The sequence below is a fragment of the Melospiza georgiana genome, chromosome 3, assembly GCF_028018845.1.
Source record: "Melospiza georgiana isolate bMelGeo1 chromosome 3, bMelGeo1.pri, whole genome shotgun sequence".
Lineage (NCBI taxonomy): Eukaryota > Metazoa > Chordata > Aves > Passeriformes > Passerellidae > Melospiza > Melospiza georgiana.
In genome coordinates, this window is record NC_080432.1 from 41275586 (window position 1) to 41300633 (window position 25048).

The 25048-nt window shown below is 35.4% G+C and overlaps 1 protein-coding gene across 1 annotated transcript in view; it reads right to left on the minus strand.

The window, feature by feature from the left end:
* The window catches only part of BABAM2 (BRISC and BRCA1 A complex member 2), a 161181-nt gene that overhangs the window by 72552 nt on the left and 63581 nt on the right, over window positions 1–25048 (minus strand). The window contains exon 7 of the mRNA XM_058021747.1: window positions 915–1024. Within this exon, the coding sequence (XP_057877730.1) occupies window positions 915–1024 (110 nt within the window). The remainder of the gene's footprint in view (window positions 1–914; window positions 1025–25048) is intronic.

Genomic DNA, 25048 nt, shown 5'->3' on the forward strand with positions numbered 1-25048 from the left:
TTTCTAAACTGCATCCAAGAGTTCATCCAGATCAATACTCTGTTATCTGTCAAGATATCATGTTTCTTCACTCACACAAACTTTGTCCTAGTTATTATAAAACTGCGGTAGTCAGTATTTCCCATCTTTCCTCTGCACAGAAGAGTCATCACCAGTTCAGAGGAAAGTCAACTGCCCTATTAGCTAAAACGCATCACTGAAACAATGCTACACCAGTTTGAATGTGGTATTCCTGAAAAGTCTAACATAGTTATTTTTTTAAGCATTACAAGACTGAAATACTGAAGACAAGGAGAAGCATTAAAATATTTTCAATTTCAGAAAAGGAAGAAATGAAATTTAATGAAAACAGATTGATTTTTAGTCTCCAGTCTTCCATTTTAGAGGTAAAAATCCGTTTCTCAGCCAATGTGCCAACTGGTAAACACATCAGTAAGGTTCAATGCTCTTAAAATGAAATATTCAGATATTCTCCTGAAAAAAGTAATTTACTAAAGCTGCAAATTCCAAAAGTTAACCAAGTTCTTTAGCTTCTACAATAATAATTTATTCAAATATATTATGTTTATATAGAGAACTTACCTTCCCAAAACAAAAAACAATTAAAGATTCCCCCCCACAAAAGCTATCACTATGTTGTACCATAGAAGGCATTCAAAATATATTGCCACAAGAAAGGACAAACATGGTTTTCAGAGATTGTGATGCTACAAGAATATCACATACAAACAAAACTAGCTGAGAGAAGATCTATCATTTCTCCACCACACACACTCAAAGCAACCACTATAACTTTAAGCAATTTAAAGCAATAGTATGTTATCACCTAGTATGTTATCACACATATCAGAAAAAGATTGAAAAGTGCTGAGATGAAGTAGAATAAACATTCCAGAAGAAAACCTCTCACTCACTGTTCAATACGCGGGGAGAGGTACAGCTTAGGAAAAACCTGAGTGGCTTCGGCGTCCTCAAAACTAACAGAGAGGAGTGCAACATCTTCTCCAGGGTCTTCATTCACATCCTGTACATAGAAAAACAATATAAAATGGTAAATAACAAACTGAATATTTAAAAGCTTACAGATAAGAACTAGTAAGTCAAACACAAACTTATTTAGGAGATGCTTAAGTGAGGAATCTAAACTGTAACCCTGCAAAACAGGTTGCAAATTTATTCTTTCTTACTATATTGGCACTTTAAATAAATATTTTGATCTGCTTGATTTCCTTTAATGTATCAGAATAAAATTACTGAGTTATGAAGTATACAGTACTACAATTCTTCAATTCAGTGAACTATAAATTTCAGCAAAGATACAGATTTCATTTTTAGGAATTCCTGGCTTGACATCAGAAGCAAATGCCAAAGGATTTTTTAAAATGTTGTAATATCACTGAGTTATGACCACAAATTCTGTGTTTGTTATTTTTCAAAGTAGTTTAGGATTCAAACTTTCTAGTGTTTTGTATTCAACTCCTGTTGTGGATGAAAAACATTTTTGCAATTGGAAATTTTTATCTAGAAGTCACTGTCCCCCAGCTTCCTGCAAATTAAACCTATGCGTTACTTTCAGCAAAGACTGCAGATTCCAGGACAGGACTGTAGGAAAAAAAAAAACAGCATGCTAAATACAACTTAATCTTATTGTATTCACAGTTGAGGCTTTCTTTAATCAGAACAATCAGTTACAGCTTTGGGATCATCTAGAACAAATTGTTTCTGGTTAGGACCTGATGTCCCTCCAATTCATAAATTACATATAGTACTAACAAGTGTATTTCTGTCACACACAACTTCATTTAAGCTCTTGACCTCTAGTTAGAAAGTAATCAGTTAGCAGCACAGTCACCTTCACTGACAGCAAATAATATGGTGCCACTTTCTGCTCACAAATACATCTTCCAACATGTTTGTTCATATGTACATAGCAACTTGCCAAGATGCCTTTGTTTTTATCTGTTTTAGAAAAATAAGAGAGGAAATAAGATATGTACTCAAAGCATGATCAACATGGTGCAGAGTGCCCTGGTATGCTCTGTCCTACAGGCAGCTGTGAGGAAGGAACAGGCAAACCACTTAAATATTCTTAGGAGGCCCTGCCCTGTGTGGGGAGAACAAAAAAATTAAGTGACTGCTGAGTGGTTTCAGGAAGGCAATCTCGTGCCATTTGAAGCTCTGGCAGGACCGGGGCTGTTAATGTCCAGAGAGACGAGCTGTGTACCAGCTATTGTGTGCAGAACACTACATGCCAAGAAACTTAGTGATAAGCTGCAGGGAAGAATGGGTCTTAAAAAAGCCTAATTGTCTTAGATGAAAAATGAGACAGAGCTGACAGTGTTTTCTTAAATTCTGCCTTGGTGTGCAGCTCACTTGTGACAGATGAAATAAAACTGTGCTCTCAGAACCGCCTGTAAAATGGTCACAAGCACACTGTGGCTGGAAATCAGAGCATGGTTTTAACCCTAAGTCGCAGGACCACACTCCATATGAGTGGTGAGCACAAACAATAGCTGTTGTCCTGCTGTGATCAGTTTAGGGATGGCATTATGGGATGTGACTGCCTGTAACAGCAATGGATAGGATCTCATGACCCAAAATGTTCCCTTAAGTGTTACTATCATCTGGACTAGAGAAAATAGAACAGATTACAAAACCTTTATCAACAAGACAAATAACAAAATATACCTAAGAGTACAATATACCCTGACCTTTTCCCCAGTATTTCATGTATTTCCATCATTAAAGAAAAAAAATTAAATAAGGAACAGCCTTCAATCCTGAAGCTGACTACAGCATTAACTGGCTTTTCCCCATTAATTTGCTAATTGTCAATCAAACGAAAAGAACTATTAAGAGAGATTGAACAGCAACCCTTTTAATGCTAATAACAATTAAAAAGATTTTATTTTAATGGGCATTCTTCAAGAGATGACAGGTACATAAAATGGTTAGGTTGATGAGGAGCTCAGTGTAACCCTGTGACGTGCACTTGCAGCTCAGAAAGCCAACAGGATCCTGGGCTGGATCTCAGGCAGTGCTGCCAGCGAGACGAGGGAGGGGATTCTGCCCTCCTACTCTGCTCTGCTGAGACCCCACCTGTAGTGCTGCATCCAGCTCTGCCTTGGACAGTAAATCCCCTCTTTAGCATTTATTATTAGTGCTAAAAGTAGATGTGCACACACAGCTTACCACCATGTGTAAGACCAGTTTCTGGAATCCTATCAGGTGCTTACTGATTGAACAAAGTCAAAACAAGGAAACAGAAAAACCCAACTCCAAAACAGATTAGGTGAATGCCATTAGAGCATCCATTAACACATACAGTAATATTACATTCTATTTTCTGTGCTCACTAGTGAACTTCATATGAAGACTCATGCCAGGGGGAAAAAAACCTACACAACCACATAAATCATCTCTGTATCTTTTCATGTTAAGTTGCAGTAAAATGAAATATGAAGTAAGAGCAATACATTGAGACACGATATTTTTTCCATTTACAAAAATACACACAACAAACATGACTGCAACTCCTGCTGCCAGCAAATCACTGTTATGTTCATACAGCTACTGTCCAATGGAAATCCACGTAAAGAAATTGGCATTCTTCTGTAACTACCGCTTTTCAGATGGATGCATATTTTCAGCCCTGAGAAATGAAAATTGTTACTTAAAAAAGACCCCAAACCAGCATTCCTGTAGGTTTTAAAAGACACAGATCAGTAACACCATGAAGCTGCTTGACTTTATTGTTCAGGTGGCCACAGATTTACAATGAACCCCCTTCTATCTGACACCATACCACTTATTCCTTTCAGCCTCTGTTATTTATGGAAGAAGCTGCTTGCTAGAACTGCATTTGACACTGGTCTATCTGTTAGAGCTGCCGTTTATAAAACCAAACCAAAACCACATGTCTTACAGATAAACTGTGGAAAACTTTACAGCTAATAAACTTTTTTGATGTTGTCTGTGCCAGTTAGAGACAACTTAACCCTTTCAGTGATCTCTGTCCCAGTCATCTATAGAAACCTTAAGTGATCGGGTGAGAAGATGGAGCCTTCCAATACCAGGCCATTCCACGTGCCCAGAACAGGGGCTGAGATCTTTTCATTACACCACAGTGTCCAAAGACAAATACTGTTTTAATGCTTCTTATCAAACCCTGCACAGACAGCATTTTTCCTTTTCCCACTTCTGCACATGTATTTATATCAAAGAACAGACCAGATCTGAATAGAGCAGCCAGTAAGAGTCACCTCTATTCTTGTTTTTCAGCTGGCTTCAAAAGATAGAGTGACATCCAAATGCTTTGGCAATATTATACCCTTTTAGGAAAAAAAAAAAGAAAAAAAAAGAGGCTGCTGAACTAAAGTCACACTAAAGTCACATCTCATTTTTTAGTATTTAAGCATTCACGTTTTTTTGTCTTATAATTTGTATGTAACTTACAATACAATAGTTGCTTTTATTAAACAAATTTATATTCAAGAAAAACTGATTTTGTAAGAATGCAGAATGGCAAATTTCTATAAATATTAAATTTCAAGATTAGAACGGCCATAATAAAAGTGCCATTTTATACTCACAGAAGTTTTTCTACTCAAGACTCTACAGAAGGCATTATTAAAATGAACTTTTAATTGAACAGAGAACTCATCCTGGGCCACAGGAATTTTGAGGTTTAAAAACGGAATGTAAAAATGCTTGAGATCATTAGTTAAACATGTGAAACTGCCCACCTATTAATTTTTCCACAACAGTCTCATGCCTGATAGTAAAAAAAGCAAGCCACTAGAACATTGCAGTGTAAAAGATACAACACAGATTTGCATGGTGCCTTTCTGCCACCTTGCTACTATGTCTTTTTTTTAAAAAATATTTCATTTCTGAAAATGTCCATTCAAATCAAACATTAAAAAAATGGATATACCCCTTAAAACTAAAAATAGTTTTCTTTCTCAAGAACTACAAGGGGTTTCCTATGTTTACAGAATACTTTGTACAATGGAACCTCATCCTTGTCAAAACTTCCAAAGCAACATGGTAAGAAAAGAACGACAACAAAAAAATCTAGACATTTTCAACCCATATACTTTTTTTTTCTATTACCGAAACCTAGCAACAATTTACAATAATAAATACAACTTTTCATAAACAGTAAACTCATGGTATTTGATTTTAATTCACTGTTATTCTACTTAGCACAGTGCAGAGGAAAGGTTCCTTAAGCATGCATTTTTAAAAGAATGCATTTTCTCAAGAGGAAGAGACCATGTGAAAATATAAATGAAGAACAGAAGAGATGAAAATGGAAGTCTGAAGGCATTTAGAATTTTTTCTCCCATATACCTCATGAAAGCACTTTGGGTATCACAAAACTCCAAAGAAAAACTTAAAATTCTGTTTCCAATTGCATCAGCACTGTGTTAACAGCCATTTGTTGGTTTTCATTTCTATTAATCTCATTTTACATTCAAATGCATGTTTCAATGTTTACAGCTGCTGCCTTTCCAAGATCCTTAATCTTTTTACAAAGTTAGTAGGAGTTGTTTATGAAAATTACCATCAAAACCACTTTAAATACACTATCCAAACGGCATTGTTTTCTCATATCCTACCTACTGTAATTGAAAACTGGGAATTTACTGGAACTGACAATTTATTATGAGTCAGATGGTTGATAGCCAGGCCAACCAAAACATCTGCTCTGCACAGTCACAACTGCTATAACCCATTTCCTCTTGTGCCTGGAGTCCTACCAAGTTGTACATTAGAGTTCCTTTTCCTTAAAGATGCAGAGTATGGAAAATCAGTTATTACCTTTTCTTCATCATCAAAAAAAAAAAAAATTGCCTTGCAGCCTCTGATTAAAGTATACTTTTGAGAGGAGGTAGTTCTGTATTTGGCACACAAGTGCAATTCCCTGGCCTTAACAGTAATGCTTAAAGTGGTAAATGACTTCAGTCTTGTCCTGGGCAGTAGCAGGACCTGCCTTTCTATGAAAGGCTCAGGATGGAGGGGGCATGAGACTGGGAGGAGAGCATGAAACAGGGTAATGTACAGATCAAAGATGTGGCATTGAGAGCCTGGTTTAGGCTCTCTAACAAACTCTAACAAAAATGAGAAGAAAACAAGCTTTGAATTTGGTAGGAAGTATGGGAAAGTATGTGCAGGAAGAGTATTGGCATTCTTTGAGAAGGACAAGCAGCTTCTGACCCTGGGGAAAGCAGGAAATAAGGGAGCTGAACTTCTGGTAAGGCTGTTAAGTGTGTACTATGGATATACACAGCAACTGGTGTGGGGATAAAAATGAGGGAAGAAAGAGAACATAAACTGTTAAACCTATTGGATGTTCCTTTGAGAAATGCGATGCCTCGCAGATGATTGATATTGTAGATGCCTCCCAACAATATGGTGAGGCCAAATCTGCTTCAGGAGGGAGGTTCCCAGTCCCAGCTGATTACTCCTACATCTTGCTGGAGCCTTCACAACTCTTCAATAATTGTTTTTGTAGTATGACTAATTGAAGGAACGGAAAACTCGAACAAATGGGGAAGGGATTGCTTAAAAGAAAAAGGATAAACTTACATGATGTGGTGGAGATTGCTGGGGAAGGTGGAATAGAAAGGCAGAATACAGAAAAGAAAAGAAAGGAGTGAGGAGACCTTGATCTTAGCATCTGCAGCCAGCTTACACTAAGTGGGTCTTTCAGCAGACACCTACTTGCCTGTGGTACCTCTCAGCCCTACCAAGTCAGTCAGCTTCACTGAAGCTGACTGAGAAACTTATATTTCAGGATCCTTTCTGAAAAAAGAAAGGTCTTCAGAAGAGAAATGCATGAGAGTAACATGCATTCAGAAATTTAATTTCTTAGGGTCAAATTTAATTCATTAAATTCTGCATGATACATACCTGTATCATAATTATTAACAACTGATCAGAGAAGAATTTGGTTTTGAAGCTGAAATGTGAATTACACCAGAGAATACACAACACTGTTTGCTTCCTTAGTATTAAGAGGCCTCTTGCTTCACAAAATTCAGCAATTGAGGCTTTTTCCTACCAAATGGCAGTGTGCAATAAAATGAAAATAAAGCACAAACAACTTGTACCCTCATTGTGTAGCGGTGTCACTAGCTTTGATATGAGCAGCTACAAGTTCTCCCTATTTTTTTCATTAGTGTTTTTTTGGTAGGTGGTTTTTTTTTGTTTGTTTGTTTTTTTTTTCTTGTTTTATTTGGTTGGTTGGTGTTTTTCTGTTTGTTTTTTAAATAATAAAACATACTAGGTGAAAGCAGGCTAAGGAATGTGGAGTGACAAATGAGACTGAGAAATCTGCTTAACTCTAGGGAGATATTTAATCACTCCAGGAAATTCTTTCTCCTGTCTTCCAGGAAACCCACCAGGTCTGATCAAGGAGTGTTGATTCTTTAAATAGGACTTTAATGAAAACAAAGGCAGTTACCTTGAGTGCACTGCTCATCAAAGCTTTCCATATCCAGTCCCTCTCCCAAGGTAACACAGCAGCAAGCACTCTGGGCAAAGCACGGTTGAGCTCAGTGCTGTTCCCATTTTAAAAATTACATGGAAATTATAGGCTGGGAACAACTTTGTAAAATCTGAAAAGCAAGCTTCTAGGACAACATACTGGGTTTTCTTCACTAAACAAAATAAATCAAATATCTACTGAGCATTAAATCTATCAGCAAGACTTCCAAGCATACCACTGGGCATCAATAGCTGAACACAAAAACAACGGATGTTACACAAACGGTGTGACATCCCAGAGGTTCTTTTCATTGTCATTGTTCAGGGTCTTCTTGTTCAACATTTACACATTCATCTGTTTTGTCTATACTCCTTTCTTTTGTTATGGTCGTGGTAATTTACTGCTAGTTTCACAACATGATTGACTGTTAAGAGTTAGGTAAAGAATGCTGTTAGGAAAACCATAAGAAACTACAAATGGTTAGGAGGAAAGAGCAACATTCTTGTCCAAGAAAATACATGCTAGATTCAAAAACTTTGAGATTAATGACATTTCAGACAATAAAAATTAATTTATTTTGACAGCAGAAAAAGTTGTGGTAACCCTTTCAGCACAACAATACTGTTTGCTTAGGTCTGAAAAACAATCTCAGAAAACAAGGCAGATTTCTTCAATGGTCAAAAGCATGTTTTGGCAAGTTTGAGACTCAAATCTGGCATACATAATCCAAGCGTGGTACAGTATAAAACTAACATGCGCTACAGTATAAAATTAGTATTTTTTAATTCATGTCAAGCAATCTAAAGTGCTTTCACACATTCATTTTCACATACAAGAGATAGAAAACATATTTGCAAACAAGGATCATTCTATCATATTGATTGAATCTAAAAATCTTCACTTGTTAAGTATGTTTTGATGACACTACAGCAGAGAATATTTAATATTTTTAGAAGAGACTGGGTATGAAAGATGCTGATGATCTTAAATTTCAATTCATTCAACGACACTTCAGTATGAGTGCATTTGCTCTACCTACTCTAATATCGGGTTAAAATAAAATTTAAAACCACCATTTACAGAATTTTGAATATATCTGGTAATAAATTAATTTTTTTAATAAAAGAAACACAAAAAAAGAATAAATATTAGAAATTGAGACTGCTGGGTAGTAATCTTACACCTAGATTTTCCATGCATTCATAAAAAAGCAGCTTTACTTCCTAGAAAATTTAGGACATCAGTTTATCAAACACTACACAGGAGCATTGCTTAATTTTTGTTTAGTTTCCTTCTAACCTAACTTCTAAGCAGACCACACGAATCATTAAGTTATTATAAAACACTACAGTTTTGCCATTAATTAAATTACCCTGAGAGACACCCCCTGCCCCATTACTCTGATGAAGTTTAGTAGGCAAGGAAGGGATTCCAATACCATCATGTCTTTCCTAGAACCTCAAGAAAAGCACCTTGAGGTTGACAGGAGCACCTGCCTCTGCCATCACCAGCTGATACTGAGGTGAACAAAGTGTTCAGGGACAGCAAAGCTCAGTTTTAACTACTCTGAAACAGCAAGGAGTAGTTGCACATACTCCAACCAAGCAAATACTGCCATGTCTTGGCAAACAGCTACTTCCTCAACCTGTAATTATGACACTTTTTTCAATGTAAGCCCTGTTTTAAACTTGCTTTCCTGATAAAGATTAGGGGAGACATAAAACCTGGAATTCAAACCCTTCATTAGTATTTCACCAAGATTCAAAACTCTCCAGCCATCTCTTCTCTCGACTGGACTGCAACTTATTTAGAAAGCAATATTTGCATTCCTTTCCCCCATTTTACTGATTTCTCATCTCTTTAAAAATAGCAATGTCACTGCGGAGGCCAAAGAACAGTCATCTTGTGTCCAGTGGAAAACAGAGTCTCCTAATAAATACCCAAGTACTTAACTACACAACAAAAAAATCATTAATACTAATCTAAATAAAATAATTTTCTTGCTAAGCCAACCTTCTAATTGCAAGTATGGCTGTTCTACACATGCATATTTATATGTGTAGATTGACAAAACAAACATAACATTAGTACACAGGGCTCATGGATGAAAGATTCGGAGGTAACAATTATATTTGGGAAGAACATAATATATTTGTGCAAGCAAGGATTCTAGGTAGAGAGCTGACTCTTAGAACTATAGCTAGACACTAACAAGAGTATTGTTTTAAAGATAATGAAATAGTTCATTGATACAATTAATAGATCTCACCAACAAAAGAGAGCAAAAGTTAAAATAATGTGAAAGAGACATCAAGCATAAGTATTTCTGTAACTGTGTTGTGGTGGCAAGTCAGCAGAAACATTTATTTTTTTAAAATCAATCCAACTTTTTAATAAAAGCTTTTTCCCCTGCTCACCACATATTCTTCCATGTTCCTGGCTCAGTGAATATCTCTGCAAAATCAGAAATACTATAGATTACATGGGTCACAACAAGAACACCGGAGTAAAGCCATATCCTGAGCCATGTCTTCAGTGAACCAGGAAGTACCAACATGATTTCACAGATGAAAAAGTGAATAATCAAAGTGTAAGGTAAAAACAAGCAAAGTTAAACTTGTTCAGTGTTCTTTCACCACTGCAGCTTAGCACTGCTGACCTGATTTAAAAATATATTTTATTTTTATTTTAAAAGAAAGCGTCAAAACTATTAACTGCTATGAGTTGTTTTGTCAATTGCTGTTTCCTGAAAATAACAGGAATGTTACTTATTAAAGTTCACAGGACCTTTGATTCACAAACTGCTGCTCTGCATTCCCATCTCAAGGATATATTTGTATTTCTTTTCCAGAGAATTTTATTATCCCCTAGTTTCACAAGCTGTTATTATGCATTCCCATTTCAAGAGTATAATATTTTTATTTCTTTTCCAAAGAATTCTATTATCCCCTTGTCTCATTATTCCATTTATATCAAATGGATCTTAAAAATAGCATGTGTCTGTGTGGGGCATTCTCTGCTTTGGACAAAGAACATGGAAGTCAGAGCATCCTGCCCCCTTGAGCCCTATTTACAAACATTCAGCTTTCCAACAAACAACATACTTGGTCTGCACACAAGAGTAAATGTATACAGATGTCACAAAGAGTAGTAACTCTAATAAAAATAAAATCCTTGCAGCAAGAAGAGAAACACAGCTTTTCTATTGTGTTTCTGTAAAGGTGGACCCTGATACAGGTGAGAAGCAGGACACTGAAATGAGGGATAAAAGCTGTATTTGAAAAAAATGGTTGTGACATTGGTATTTCAGAGTTCACATCTGTACTGCAATGTAAATCAGGCACATAATGTGAGAAAAACTCATAGGAGTAGACTCCTTCTAGATATAATAAAAAAGTGACACTTGGTGACATGCTGTGTCAAGTGAGGTCTTTGGAACTTCCAGTGTAGACAGTAACTCCTGTACTTGGGCACACAGCTCAGGTGAAGGCTGAATCATCAGGTGCTGTTTACCTTGCCCAAGACAGAGCCTGAAACATGGGGTGCCCAGCTCAAATGTGGTCCCACTGAACTAAAGAGGTAGTTGCTAGAACAATATATCATGTATTTCCAGATGGAAGACTGACTCCATCACTGACATTTCCCTGATTACTGACTCAGAAAAGATCACCACATCTTTTGTCTTTTCCATCAGTGCATCCATCACCAAGTTAGGATGAAAAATTTGGAGAAGTATAGTTAAACTCTTTTATGGTGTCTGGAGCTGTATTTCAATAAAAAATATTAAGAGTTGAAAGGCTACTAATATTGATACAACCCTTAAATTTTTAAGTCTTTCCTGACACCTTCTCTCATATCACCTGTTCTGAAGTTCAGAGAATAATTTTCTGTAAATGCAACTTTTAATACTGTCATAAGGCTCAAAACCACCTTCATAAGCTCAACTGCTTCAGCACAGCATCTCAGCATGCACAAATTAACAGAGGGGAATATCCTCTCTTCTAGGTCTGATATACAGCTTTCTGACCATAAAATTGAGTTGTACATTGACTACATACAAGCAAAAGTTGGATCACAACACGAAAGCTCCAACTGGAAGCTTCTTACCCTATTGTACAGAAGAGAGCATTTGATTGATTTACTTATAAATTTTCTTTTTCTTTGAAGCAGTAAATTAAATACTACATTATTTTCAGAAGTTTTCTGAAATAATGCAGATTTGATGTTCAAGTTTCACAACTGATGGGATTTGCTGGATGATTGATTTGGCTCCACCTTGCAGTTATGAACAGTTAAGAGTTCATGGGGACACACAGACAATGGTAACTCCTCTACTTTCCCCTTCTTCATGCACCTCAGGGAACAATTTCAAAATAATATAGTCCTTTAGCTGTCTTGCATGTACACCTCTAGTGGGGCTCACTATGATACTTTTTATAGACAATATTAAGAACTTTTTAAAAAGCTTAGGAAAAGTGCAGAACTGAACGTTCTTTTAAAATAGCATGTGGAAATAAAAGTAAGTGCCAGCTAAAAGACAGAGAAGTCAATACTTAAGATGTCATTGTAAAATAGAACAGATTAAACATAAGATGTAAATAGTAATACTTAAATTCCTATGTATATTATCAAGCTTTAAGTTGAAACCATTGAGTCTTTACTACTAAGAAGCCACTTAGAAAACAGTTGTGTCTTATCAGTGACAAAATTGCAGTCAACAGCATTTTGAGGATCAAGGGAGAAGGAAGATTCAAGTCACATGCATTCTGGAAACTCTGAAATTGCCTAATTCAGCTCCATTTGTATACTGAATCTTACCACTCTCAGCAACCTGATTTTTGCAAATCTATGTAACATTCTACCATCTTGATATTTCACATGCAAGATTCCTTGTTTTTTTCATTATGGCATTTATCTAGAAATGAAGTGGCTCATCTTTTTTTTCTAGGGTTCAGACATAATGCTAGAAGCTTATCCTTTCTTGTTATTTTCTGAATATTAAGAACAGATGAGATGTTGGCCCACCATTTCCACTTTGTATGCAGCATCTTTCAAAAGGCACAGATGAAAACCATCTACTTACACATTCTGCCCCAACCCTCACAACTACCCAATACAACAATTTTCACATCCTTGGGAATAGGAAAATATACTGTGGAATATAGGAAACTACTTGAAGCTAGATATCACCTCTAGCTTCATATGAACATGTTGAGAAACACTGTTTTAACCATAAATACAGTTTAAGTTTTAGCCATCAGAGAAAAATCTACAAGTCTGCTGTAATTAAGACTGAATACATTAAACAAAACCACTAACTGGTTGCAGCATGTTCCTTTTAAGGTGTACAAGTCAGAGTCTTCTGTTAGAGTCATAACTGAAATAGCATACAGTCAAACAACATCATATAGGGAATCTAGCTCTAGGTACAGACATCTGTACAGAATCAGTTCAACACAGAATCGGTTCTCATGGAAGGTCTTGAGAATTTAGGGAACATCAAGACTTAGAACTGTGAGTGTAGTAACAGAAATACACTGTGTATTTCAACAAACAAAATTAATTAGGAGCTGTCCATGGAGCATGAAAATACTTTTTGGTCCTCACAATAAAAAGAATTGCTAGTCATCAATACTGAAATACAACACAACCTCCGTTTTATAGCTATGCAAAGAATGGACCTTCTTTTATATTAACTTCCCACTCATGCATCCTAAGTAGCCATGGGATGAATCTAAAAATTCTGCTAGTGAAGATATAGCCGTATGTTTCTATTGTGTGCAGTTCATTAGCAATATAACAACTCATGTTTAAGTGAAAATTTTAATAGACTTGATTTCTTCAAATAAATCAATTTCATTTTCATTTTTATTTGTAAAAGCAAGGACAAAAAATTTCATTATTTACTTCAAAAACTGTTCTTAACTTATGGTTACATTCAATACTTACCTATGCTTTAAACACAATAAATGTCACTGTAATCTTGGCATCACTGAAAACAGTAAATCCAGGAAAGCAAATCAGCCTGTTCAGAAATACAACCTCAACTCACACCAGTTTCATTCTACAATCTAAATAAGTCTTCACAGAGTTACACTGGGTAATGAAATGAAATGACCCTCATTTTTAGTTCTGCTGGGTACTTCTTTCAAATGTGTATCTGTTTGCTACAATAACGTTTATAGCATTTTGCTTCTACTGGTTTCAAACAATTCAAGAAATAAAACTGACTGCAGCCCATGGTAAAGTGTCCTACAGCTGAGTATGTTACAAGACAGCATTTTAAGAGAAGATATAAATTTATTTATGTTCACATTCCTTTGCACAATGCTATCATTGCAATGCTAAAACTCTTGAGACATAGCCATGGCACACACAAGTGCACCCACCCATATGTATGAATACAGGTTCTTTTCATAGAAGTTATGCTCTAGTTACCAGATGGGCACTGCAGTAATTAGCTCAAATGAAACAGAAGTGCAGATCCTTCCATTCTCTCACTCTTTTGCTGCTTCATTTGGGATTCACACTACAGTCTTGTCAAGTTCTGACCTTTCAGCCCAGACAGTTACTCACATCATGAACACAAACTTCCCCTTAACTGTGAAGCTCAAGACCTCTCCCTCTCCATGCAGCATTATTAACTGTTTGGTCTGCAACAAAAGCTACTGCTTTGATTTATACTTGGTCCCACAGCAATCTCCAGAAAGCTCTGTCTAGACCATGCCTTCATTTCTTTTGATTGGTCCCCAGACTCCTTGAGTAGTATTAAACAGAAATTGTTAATATTCTTTGGAAATAACTGTTGCTCTGGCTCCACACAGGCTTTTTAGCCCCTACAGTCTTGTGACAATCAAGATGAAAACTTCCACAGCCTTCACAGACTGCCAGCAGGTCTGCTTCTGAAAGTGCTTTGCATCTGGGCTTTAGCACTCTCCCAATGTTATCAATGGCAATATTTATACACACATGAAAAAAAAACTTTCAATGTTTTCCTTCTCCTCTCTAAAAAATTATGCCATTCCCTTTTGTCTTCCTCCATATTCAATTCCTCAATATCCTTAACTAGCCGAAAGGCTTCTTAAAAGTTTTTGTTTGGTTTGGGCGCTGCTTTTTAAAATACATTTCTTTATTTTATTTTATTTCTGTGGCATACAAAAAGAGATGCTTCATCGGCTTGAGCTCCTTCAGCCTGAAATACAAACTGGCTACTTAAACACATCCATCTTGGTTTTCCCTCAGAACAACTGCACTTACTTGACACTAGTTTGTCTTAAGGCTCTCTGTGACCAAACAGATGTGCTTATGACAAGTGGCTATTTGTTTGCATTTAATAAATATAGAAAATATATCCTTTTCCACTAGGATTAGTAAACACCTACAGATTTCTATCTCTTTTCTTCCCCCAAAACTTTTATTTTCTTCATTCTGAGAGGAGCTTAAACCCCACTGCATTAATCAAGCATAGAGTGTTCCCACATTAAGAAATACTCTCTGCAGGTATTTTTGTATCTATGAAATTGAAGATGCTTTACATTAAAACTTTAATCTTCACAAGATTACTATAATTATTAGTTGCACTATAATAACTGGTTTTGTGGCAACCACATGTTTGATGCTCTATTGTTAAAAGAAGAGCAGTCCCTTTCATAAGACTTTACTATCTGGAAGGCAGATGTATAAAGATACCAGGAAAGTCCAGAGACAAAATTAAACAACCCAGGTTTTTTCCTAATGTCTGTTTGCTTTGTATTGTAATTGACTCATTTTTTTATAGCTCTCACAACAAATTACCTTAGAACAAGAAAAGGAACTAACTGAAGGGCATTCTTTGCCGTAGCCAGTTTCACTGTGGAGCACACTGGAATGTGAGGTACAGTTATTCAAAAAATGGGGAGAATAGAACAGATACACTCTGACACTGATGCCACATTTCCTCAGGAAATTGAGCTAAAACTACAGCTAAATGAACACCTTGGTTTATCTGAAATATGGTAGGGAAACCCTTGACATAAAAATGTATAAAGAATGCCTTCATGGAAATGTGTTCAAAGGATATCAGGAGTTCTTCATTCCTTCTAGAGTTTATAATTTCCAATTGAAAAGTCATTCTTGAAAAGGAGAAGTGGAAATTACTGTTGTTGTACAGGTAGGTAGATGTAAGATGTGGATAGACTGTGACGGGTATTTGCAGCAAGTCCATTATATGCTGGACTTAAGGTTCATTAAACCTGGAAAGTGGAGGCTCAAGATGGATGGTGAAATTACCATTGTTTATACAGCTCCTCAGAAAAAGTCATCCATTCATTTTCTCAGAAAACAGTTTCAGACAAAATGTTGATTGCCTTGATTAACAGGGAGGTGAAAAAACAGAACAGGGGGTAAGTATGAGCTATAAAAGTTCAAAAAAAGTTCTATAAAAACTCCTTGTGTGAGGAATATAATAATTTACATTAAATCTTGATTTAAATTAACTTTGAAAACAGAAAAACTGGATATCTATTAGGTGAAAGAAAAATGCAGAGGGGGCATAGACACTTCTGACGCTCATCAGTCTATGATGTACTCCTTGAATAAAGCAGATGAGGCCTTATCTTACTGCTTCTCAAAGAAAACTAAGGTAACACTATTGAAAACTTTATTTCCTGCCTACTTACATTGGTGAAGAGCCACTCACTACCAGACTGTAGCAAAGGTGCTATACCTTATAAAATATCTCAGAGTCAACAACTGTCCCCTTGTCTCAGTTCAAATAAAACACTTTGATGCACTGTTCACTAACATGATTAACATAATTCAAAGTGTTTCTAATCTCAGAAACACTTTGTCTCACTATACTTACATGAAGAGACCTTTCTCTAAAGCCCCACACTTTTTGACCAGGCAACTTGATTATATACAAACTGCTGGTGGACTATTTGCCAAAAACGTAGAAACATGTGTTTCCTGAGAAGATGAAAGATACTGAATCAGACTAGATTTTGAAACAGGCAAAATAAGAGGCACTATTCTGCTGAGTCTTCATGGTACAGAAGTGCCTTTCTAGTTATAGTTATGATTTTTCCACCAATTTCGTATGAAATATGAAGTGATGCCATTCTTCTTCTATCATATTTTCAATGGGAAAATGCATTATCCAGAACAAAGAATGAAACCACAATTCAACTGTCATGACAAGTCACATAATGCACTGACTCCACAAAAATCATTCAACATTTCAATAGATCAACTATTTTTCACATATTCTGTAATGCTGTGTTCAACTACGTCAGTTTAAAAAAGGCTTATTCTTAGCAGAATATGAACATTCCCAGTGAGACTTAAATACTGTTCTTTAATCTAACATAGTGAAATTATTGTTAATGCCAAGTCCAATAGGAGATCCTTTTTCTTGGCTGCAATTCTGCAGGGACCTTAGGTAATGGAATCAAAATCTTGAGCTTTAAACAAGTACTGGCACAAACCTAGCTGCAGTAACCAGAGCAACCTCAAGCAATGTTGTAGTTACCTGGTGTCTGCTCAACAGACTATCTTTTTTTGAGCCTCAGGCAGTTGGTGAATATATATCTTTGCATTAATTCCCAGTTAAAGCTAATTTTAATTAAATAAACTTAGGATACTCTAGTCCTCACCACAAATGATGAGGAGTATTATTCTGACAAAGAAGCTTAGTGATATTTGCCAACTTTGAGAAAATCCTCATTAGTGGATATCGCAAATAAAGTAAATACTGATCCTCAATTTTATTTGTAATATAAATCATGTCACTGTATGTATTTTGAACTGGTGAAAAACTTCTGTCTCTGTTCATATTTTATCAAGACCTAGCTTTAGTCTTTTATTTACACAAGGGAAGTTAAGTATCTTCCCCATTTCAGCACCTGAAAAAGTAATGAAATGCGGTCTGAGGGTACCCAGCTCTGATACTAAGTCACCTTCATTAATTATAAAAGCTCAAAAAGAAAGGTAACAAACTTCTGACACTACTACCAACAGTAAGTTAGGCATGCTAAGACTGATCTGCTTTGGGACCTACAGCGTTGTTCTGTCTGAAAGACAGCACTGAGTCTACAATCAGAAAATAAACAGGTCTTAGGTAACATATATCTTCCACAGGCACATAGAAATTCCAAGGACTTTGCAAAGAATACTCCAGGTATGATTAAAATACCTTCCAATACTGCCTCTCAAAGTCAACACGCCTTATTTATTATGCTTTTCACTTGATTAAATAAACAAACCTTATTAATTAAAAAAATCCATATAAGGAGTGTTTTGCTCCCATTGACATACTGGGGGCCTAGCAGGCTCCAGCAGAGTTCAGAGTATGCAAAAAAAAAAAAAAAAATGAAAGCCACTTTCTTCAGAAGAGTACGAAATACTGTGGCACTAATCAATCAGACCTCTGGAGCTGATTCTCAGAGATTCTCAACACAGAGCTCTGTGTTGAGAAAACTTGGCTAATACAGAGATGACAATGCCAGGTTCTACATTCTTGTCTGAACCCATGCTGAAGCCATCAGCAATCCTGACTCTGTTAACAGCCACCTCAGCATTGGGAATAGCAATGGTTGTGTAATGAATAGTTGTATTATAATAAAATTTCATAAATTAGTTTCTTTGATAAAGCGCTGGATTTTTCATAGGATAACCAGAGGAGGCATAAGGCCATTCCTGAACTCAATTTTGGTTTCATCAACCTGACACCACAACAGCTTGAGCTGTCATTTACACCTAAAGATCTGAACGCTCGCATGTCAATGTCAGCTGGAAGAGAATGACACCTAAGTCTCACCACTGAAAGCTTACTTCATGCTAAATTAATTTGATGCCACTGCTCACGTGGATAGACTTGAATATAATTTCCACTGTCTTCTACTTCATTTTGACATATTGAACTGACATTAAATAATTTAAATAAAGCAGCACAAAAGCATTTGGAAGGTACTTATCATTCAAAATATCTCTGTCTTGAATTTATACATACATGCACTTTAAGCTAACAGTAGCAATTGAAACTATTACTTAGAAAGGACTAAAACAGTATTTAAAAGATAACCTATGACTAAAGCAAAAAAAATGTTTAAAACAGTAATTAAAAACTATTTCAGCTTGTTTGAAATTAATAAAATTGCTCATTTCCTCTCTACCTCCAACGCTGCTGTATCAAAGGACATTATTTGAAGAATTAAAAACATGTACTGAATGACAGCTCCTTAAATTGCATAAAGTTCAACCATGATAAACAAATACTCAAATGGACAAAGGTTAGCACACAGAATAGCTTGTACTCACCTATTAATAAATACCATATTAAATTTAGGTTGACAGCCACAGCTAAATTAGCAGATGAAGTAATTATTGTATTTGATACCCCATGGCTTAAAAATCACAACTACTGGTATCTATTTTTAGTCCATCACTACCTTACTCTAGCAGAAGTTCATATACCAGTTTCCACATTTAAAAATGTGGAGATTAATACATCTTATCAGTGATGTTACAGGGCTTAAGTCAGTATTTCAAAACATTTGATTCTGACTGCAAAGTCCTCCATTAATGCTGCAGAAAGGAAATTTATTAATCTCAATTCCTTTAACTGCCACCAACTGCCTTGTGAAGAAGGAAAACAATTCAAGTTGCAGAAGCATTTCCAGTATCAGACAAATATCACTGGCAACATAAAATTCTTTTAATAGAAAAAGAATGAAAGAGTAATTCATTTGATGAGCCAAATTTCAGCCTGATACTTTTATAGGAATAATAAACATCTAAAACCAGGATTCATAATATTGATGCAGAAATACTGAGACAAACTCAAAACTATTAATGGTGCAAAAGACACCACTTCAAATGCTTTTACCTGTCTGAACCAGTTTTGCTGCTTTGACACACCTACAATTCTTGTATATATTTATCCCTCAGAAACACAGAACAAGCACATAACACAAAGAGGCCTTTATATATAATGCCATATAATTATCCTTTACATTTCAGATGGTTTGAAAATCTGTGTTTATGAATATAGTTCTGTCATCATGATCCTGTTGACTTCAATGAGGGCAGAGTCCACCTCATGGAATAAAAAACACAGTCGTCTCTTGACTGGCCCGAACTGCTCCAATTGGGCCAATTAGACCAGCCTTTCTATAAAGGTATCCGAAATATTTGTTTTTAAAAAATTGCATGCAACTAGTTTCATAACAGGAGACATAACACTTCTTGCCTTGATCACTTTCCAGCATCATAAAGCTCTGCTTTTTTTCTAACACAAACACAGGGAAGTGAAACTACCAGCTAGTCCTTTCCCATAACATGAAATATAATGAAAATTTCTTTGAAAAACAGGGAAGAAAACCCACCAACCATGACGTATACACCTGCTTTTCACTATAGCCAAAACTCTGGTTTAAAGCTGGAAATCAACTCTTTTCTATGCCAGTTGGGTATGTCAGTGATTTGCTTCCAAATGCAAGTGACTTTTTCTCATTAGTGAATAATCAGTTATTCTGTGTAACTGTACTATTGTTTTCAGTATTTGTGTAAGAAAAACTAAGAATCTAGATTTAGCAAAGCCACGCCATCCTTCCAAAAGGTAATATGGCAATTTGCATTCCATACTGTGTAATTATCTACAAATATATTGCTTATAGGCTTTGATCAATAATAGGCTTTATTGATCAAAATCTATGTTTTACATCTCCTATTTGCACCTTATCTAGCTTTCTATACACTGCAGGAAGAAGACAATAGAAAAAGTAAAGACTACTCTTATTGCTCTAGTTATTTACAGAAGTAATTAAAAAAAAAAAAAAAACAAGAAAAAAATTAATCCTTGTACTGCTCTGAAAATACCAGCACACATTAAGCATAAGTTCATTTATTGAAAAGTTGTCTATCTGCTTTTCAGCATGTAAATGCTTCCAAACCACTGAATAGCTATGGAACAAAAATTTGTTGTAGAAAGAAATTTAAGACTGCAGTAAGTACCAATTTGAAACTGTATGCCACTAATAAGTTTTAAATATTTGCCCCTTGTTCTATATACAAAAACTCAGGAAATTATGTGACTTGCCCTCTCAGCATCATAAGGAATCTCTTTAAGAACATCAGTGGAAACAAAAAATATAAAAATTGTTCTTCCTGGTCCTTCACGTTGATAACCTCACAGTGACACAAGAAAGAGAAGACACTGATGCTCACTTTGAGGCTTTAAATATATTTCATAATATATCAAAATATGTATTTGTCCTCTTTTTGTGCTCAAAAGTTGTGGCTACTTAAAGGTGAGTTTGAGAATTCTGGTATTACTGCTACACTTGAAAATATACTGTTAAAAATGAAATGCAAATTGAAAAATAGCGCCTATTCACTTTTGAACTTATTCTATGATTTTTAAAATAAAATGTATCATTTTCCCACCATAGACATCAACTCCCAGTAATTTGTCATCATTCTCAAAAGAAACATAAAACATATTGAAAAACAATAAATAAACATTTTGCTAACAATTATGTTTGTACACAACCAGGTCAGAACTGCACTGAAAAACTCTTATCTTCATGTGCAAATTCCTGGAATACACACATCATCAAGTTCTTTCACTTTTTCTTCATTTTACAGGCAAGCTTCTAAACAAATGCAATTGATTGGTCTCTAACTATGGTGGGAAAAAAGATAAAACAAATCAGGCCTAGTATCTAGAAAAGGATTTAGACAAATAGAAGAAAAACAAGTAGTTGTCTAAAAATTAACTTTTTATGTTTCTGATGGTATAAAACTTTGAGTTTTAAATCCAACAGTCATTTAAAGCTAACACATTTATCAGCAACATTTATCAGACTACTTCTTCCCCTGCCAACAAAATTTTTTTTTCCAGACACAGTATTCCTTCATGTGCTATTTGGAGGGAAATACTTCTCTGCAATAAAAATTCCTTCTGTATTTTTTTTCACTCCCTTCCAACTTATACCAAACAAGAAAGCATAACAGACATCCTTTTATGGTTAAAAAGATCCTGACCAAGGTTCTTAATGTTCTTGGACAAGCAATGCCCACATTACCACAACACTTTCTTGACTTAACACAGTTTGAAGATGAGGATGATGCTTTACATGCTCCAGGCTGAACAGATTTGTTAGGAAGACATGTCCTGACAGATATGCTTAAGAGAATAAGGCCATTGATTAATCAAGAAAGGAGTCCATTAAAATAATGGAATTAATACATTTGTGGATGGTTACTTAACAGGACACTGTCAAGGTATTTTTGTCAATTTTTGAATATTCCCTTCTCAATCAGCATTAATACATGCTTGGCTCCATATCTGCCTAGCTTTCAGTGTGTTAGAAGCTGGATTGCAATTAATGGCTGCATTAAAAAAAAAGAAAAAAAAAAAAAAGAGAAACAGTCCTGAACTAATAAATTACATGAAGTGATAAAGTGAGCATTTGCAAATACTTTGTTTTCTGTGTAATAGTTTTGCAAAGATCTGAATATCCTTATGCACAAGAGAAACAAATAAATATCTGGAGACGATACCGTAAAAGTTTCAAAATAGTGTTTTCAAAAGTTTACATGTAGTAAGCTTCCAAAATAGTAATCTTAAGAAGAATCTTTTTCATTGTATTTTTCAAAGAATACAAAATTAGAACACAAAGATAAAGAGATAAGACTTGTTTCCAGTCTTTCTCTGTGATTCAAAATACACCAATGTTTTGTACAGCTGTAAATATCTTAATTGAAAGTATGTTCTGAAATTGCCTTAATATGGTAATGCAGAGATTATTAATCTTTCTCAACAAATTCAGAATCTTGTTTTTTCTGTCCAACTCCAAAATAGCTTTTGCATAGTCAATGAGCAATTAATAGTCTTCATACTGAAAACTTATTATTGATTCTTTTAGTTTACATTAAAGGAGAGTTTTCCTTCACAGTAACAATGATGATCGACTTGGTGAAGAAGAAAATCAGCTGCACCATGATCTACCACAAATGTTCCCAAATGGATCATTTGACTAAAGATTTAAACTGTATAATCTCTTAGATGGCAATTCCCAAATTGATTTAAATTACACTGATAGATTATTAAACTGCAGGAAGGAGTTTACAAACAAATTTAACTGAATGCCTGGGTGCTAAGCAAGTGTAAATATTCTACTTGTGCATTCATCCCACTTGAGCCAAGTTGTTCTCAAACTTTTTAGATGATGAAAGAATTTTGAATATCATCAAGTTTTTCATTCTAGTTTAGACATACTGTAATAATTTTTCTTCCTTTTAATTTAGTTTCAGATTCAGTGCATATGTAACCACTCTTTTCATATGCCTCCCCACTCTCTTCACTCCTTTCCCTGACCTGTTTTAGTCTCAAAAGATAATTAAGTTCATAAAAGCTCTTATGAAGAACAGCAGTCAGGTAGAGGAGAGACACAACTGGTTATTCTACCAAATACTGCCACAGATCAATTCAGTTTGCTATGAAAGGCAGCAAAAGGAGGGCCAAACAGTGAAAACACTTCTTATCTTTTCACTTGAAAAAATCCTACAGAGGACACATGGGAGAACAGTAACAGCATAGTGCAGAGATTCAAGAAGATGAGGGATTAAACCTGCATTAAATGAAGCTTTACTATTTCTACTGCTCACAAACATGGCGATTTTACTTAAAACCTACATCTGTATGTGCCAAAAAACTGCTCTAGAAGAGGTGTCCTGCTAAGCGCACTCACTTTCTGTTGTGATGAAGAGCATTGCAAAATTAATTATATTTCTTTTTTCAAATCCCACTTATACAGATCACTATTACAATTTTCCAAGTTTCCTGGGAATGTGTCCTTCCAAGCCTATGAGACTGCAATTTTTTCCATCTTATATGGATCTCTGCTTCTTAATTGGCTTTGAATGACTCTCAGTTCTTGTCTATTAAATTATCTCTTTGTGCTGTATCTTCTTTTATATTTAGTCTTGAAGGACTATATTAACATAATTCTTATTCATACACAGTTATTCACCTTCTTGTAACAGTGATAACATTTCTGTATCAGTGGCATATAACTTTCTACACCATTTTTCCAGGAGGAATAAGTTTATTCAGTTATATTCACAAAATCCAAAGATAAAGAAGCCAAGGGAAAGTAATTCTGCATACTGCAATGCTGCCTCACATGAGTCAGAGAAATAATATATGCCTCCAAGTAGCTTTAATAGGTATAGTCTCCTAAATGTGATACCATCATTGCCTGAAGGCCTGTAAACGGGCCTGCAGTTTGATCACACATCTTTTCAAGAAGGAATTGGCAACATGTGGTAAACAACAACAAAAAAGAAACCAAGAGAATATTTTTGCTATTAAGTTGCTGCCATACAGTAAAACTGATGCTGCAAGAACACAGTCGTAAACGCCAGTCTTGTTTATTGCAAATTCAGTTTCACAGCTTCTTATGAAACATTTGCTATTGCATCAAGAGAATCTCTCTGGTAATTTCATTCCAACATTTCTTTTGTTTTAGGAGCTCATAAAGCACTCAGTCCTAAAGCATTGTATTATTAACACCTCAGTCTTCTATTTCCACCAAACAAGTAATATCCACCTATAATTTAAACATCTTGAAATAAAGTTTCAACAATTTCTGATTTTACATTAAAAAAACCCCAAAACTTGAAAAGAGAGTTTGAGTTGCCATGTAAAAAAGAATATTAACACAAGAGAAACTGCTCTTCTGTTCACTAGCTCTAGTGCAGTCAATGTTAATTATACAAAAAAAGGCTCAGAAATTACTGCCATTTTAACAGCCTTTTATTGACATTGTCAAAATAAATGATAAGCATAAAATGAAATGGATACACAAAGAACTACATTCTACCTAGAAAGCTAAGTGTTCCATTTGTAAACAAAGACTAAACACAGTCTTAAGAATATAAAATTAAAATTGTATTTTAGTTTCAATATTTCTCATACAGACTGCAAGTCAGACTGCATGAACTTTGGTCTCTGTTCTGCCATTTATTTGCTTTTCAATATTTTTTTTATTAAGTGAAACAGTTGCAGGGCTTTTCTTTCATGCAGAACACAGCTCAATTCTGTGAACTTTAGAAAGAAGGTATAATTGAAGTTCTCAGTATCTTCAGAGATACAGTTATTGTCCAAATGTGAAGAGGTACCCAAAATCACCTTAAGACACTCAAGAATACTAAAGAATGTTATAGTGGCACAACAGTAACAACCCATAATAGTGAACAATGGCCTTGGAGAAAAATCTCCAGCAACTCTGAAGTCACACAACTCCTTCTGCTGACAGGTATGGCTTGCTTTTCCTTGAAGAAAAGTGTGTCAAAATGAACCAAACTTCAATGTCTGCTAATTTTAACTGTGATGAGTTGTAAAGGTTAAAGGAAGAGAGGGGAGAGGAAGATCACTGCTCTGGTTAAAGCCTTGGACAAGCCCTCTACTCACAGCTCAGAATTCCACTCTGAATTTGCATATACCTAGATCATGTTTCAAGTCCTGTCTGAAACACAGATGTTTTTTATCATGTGTCACAACTCCTGTGA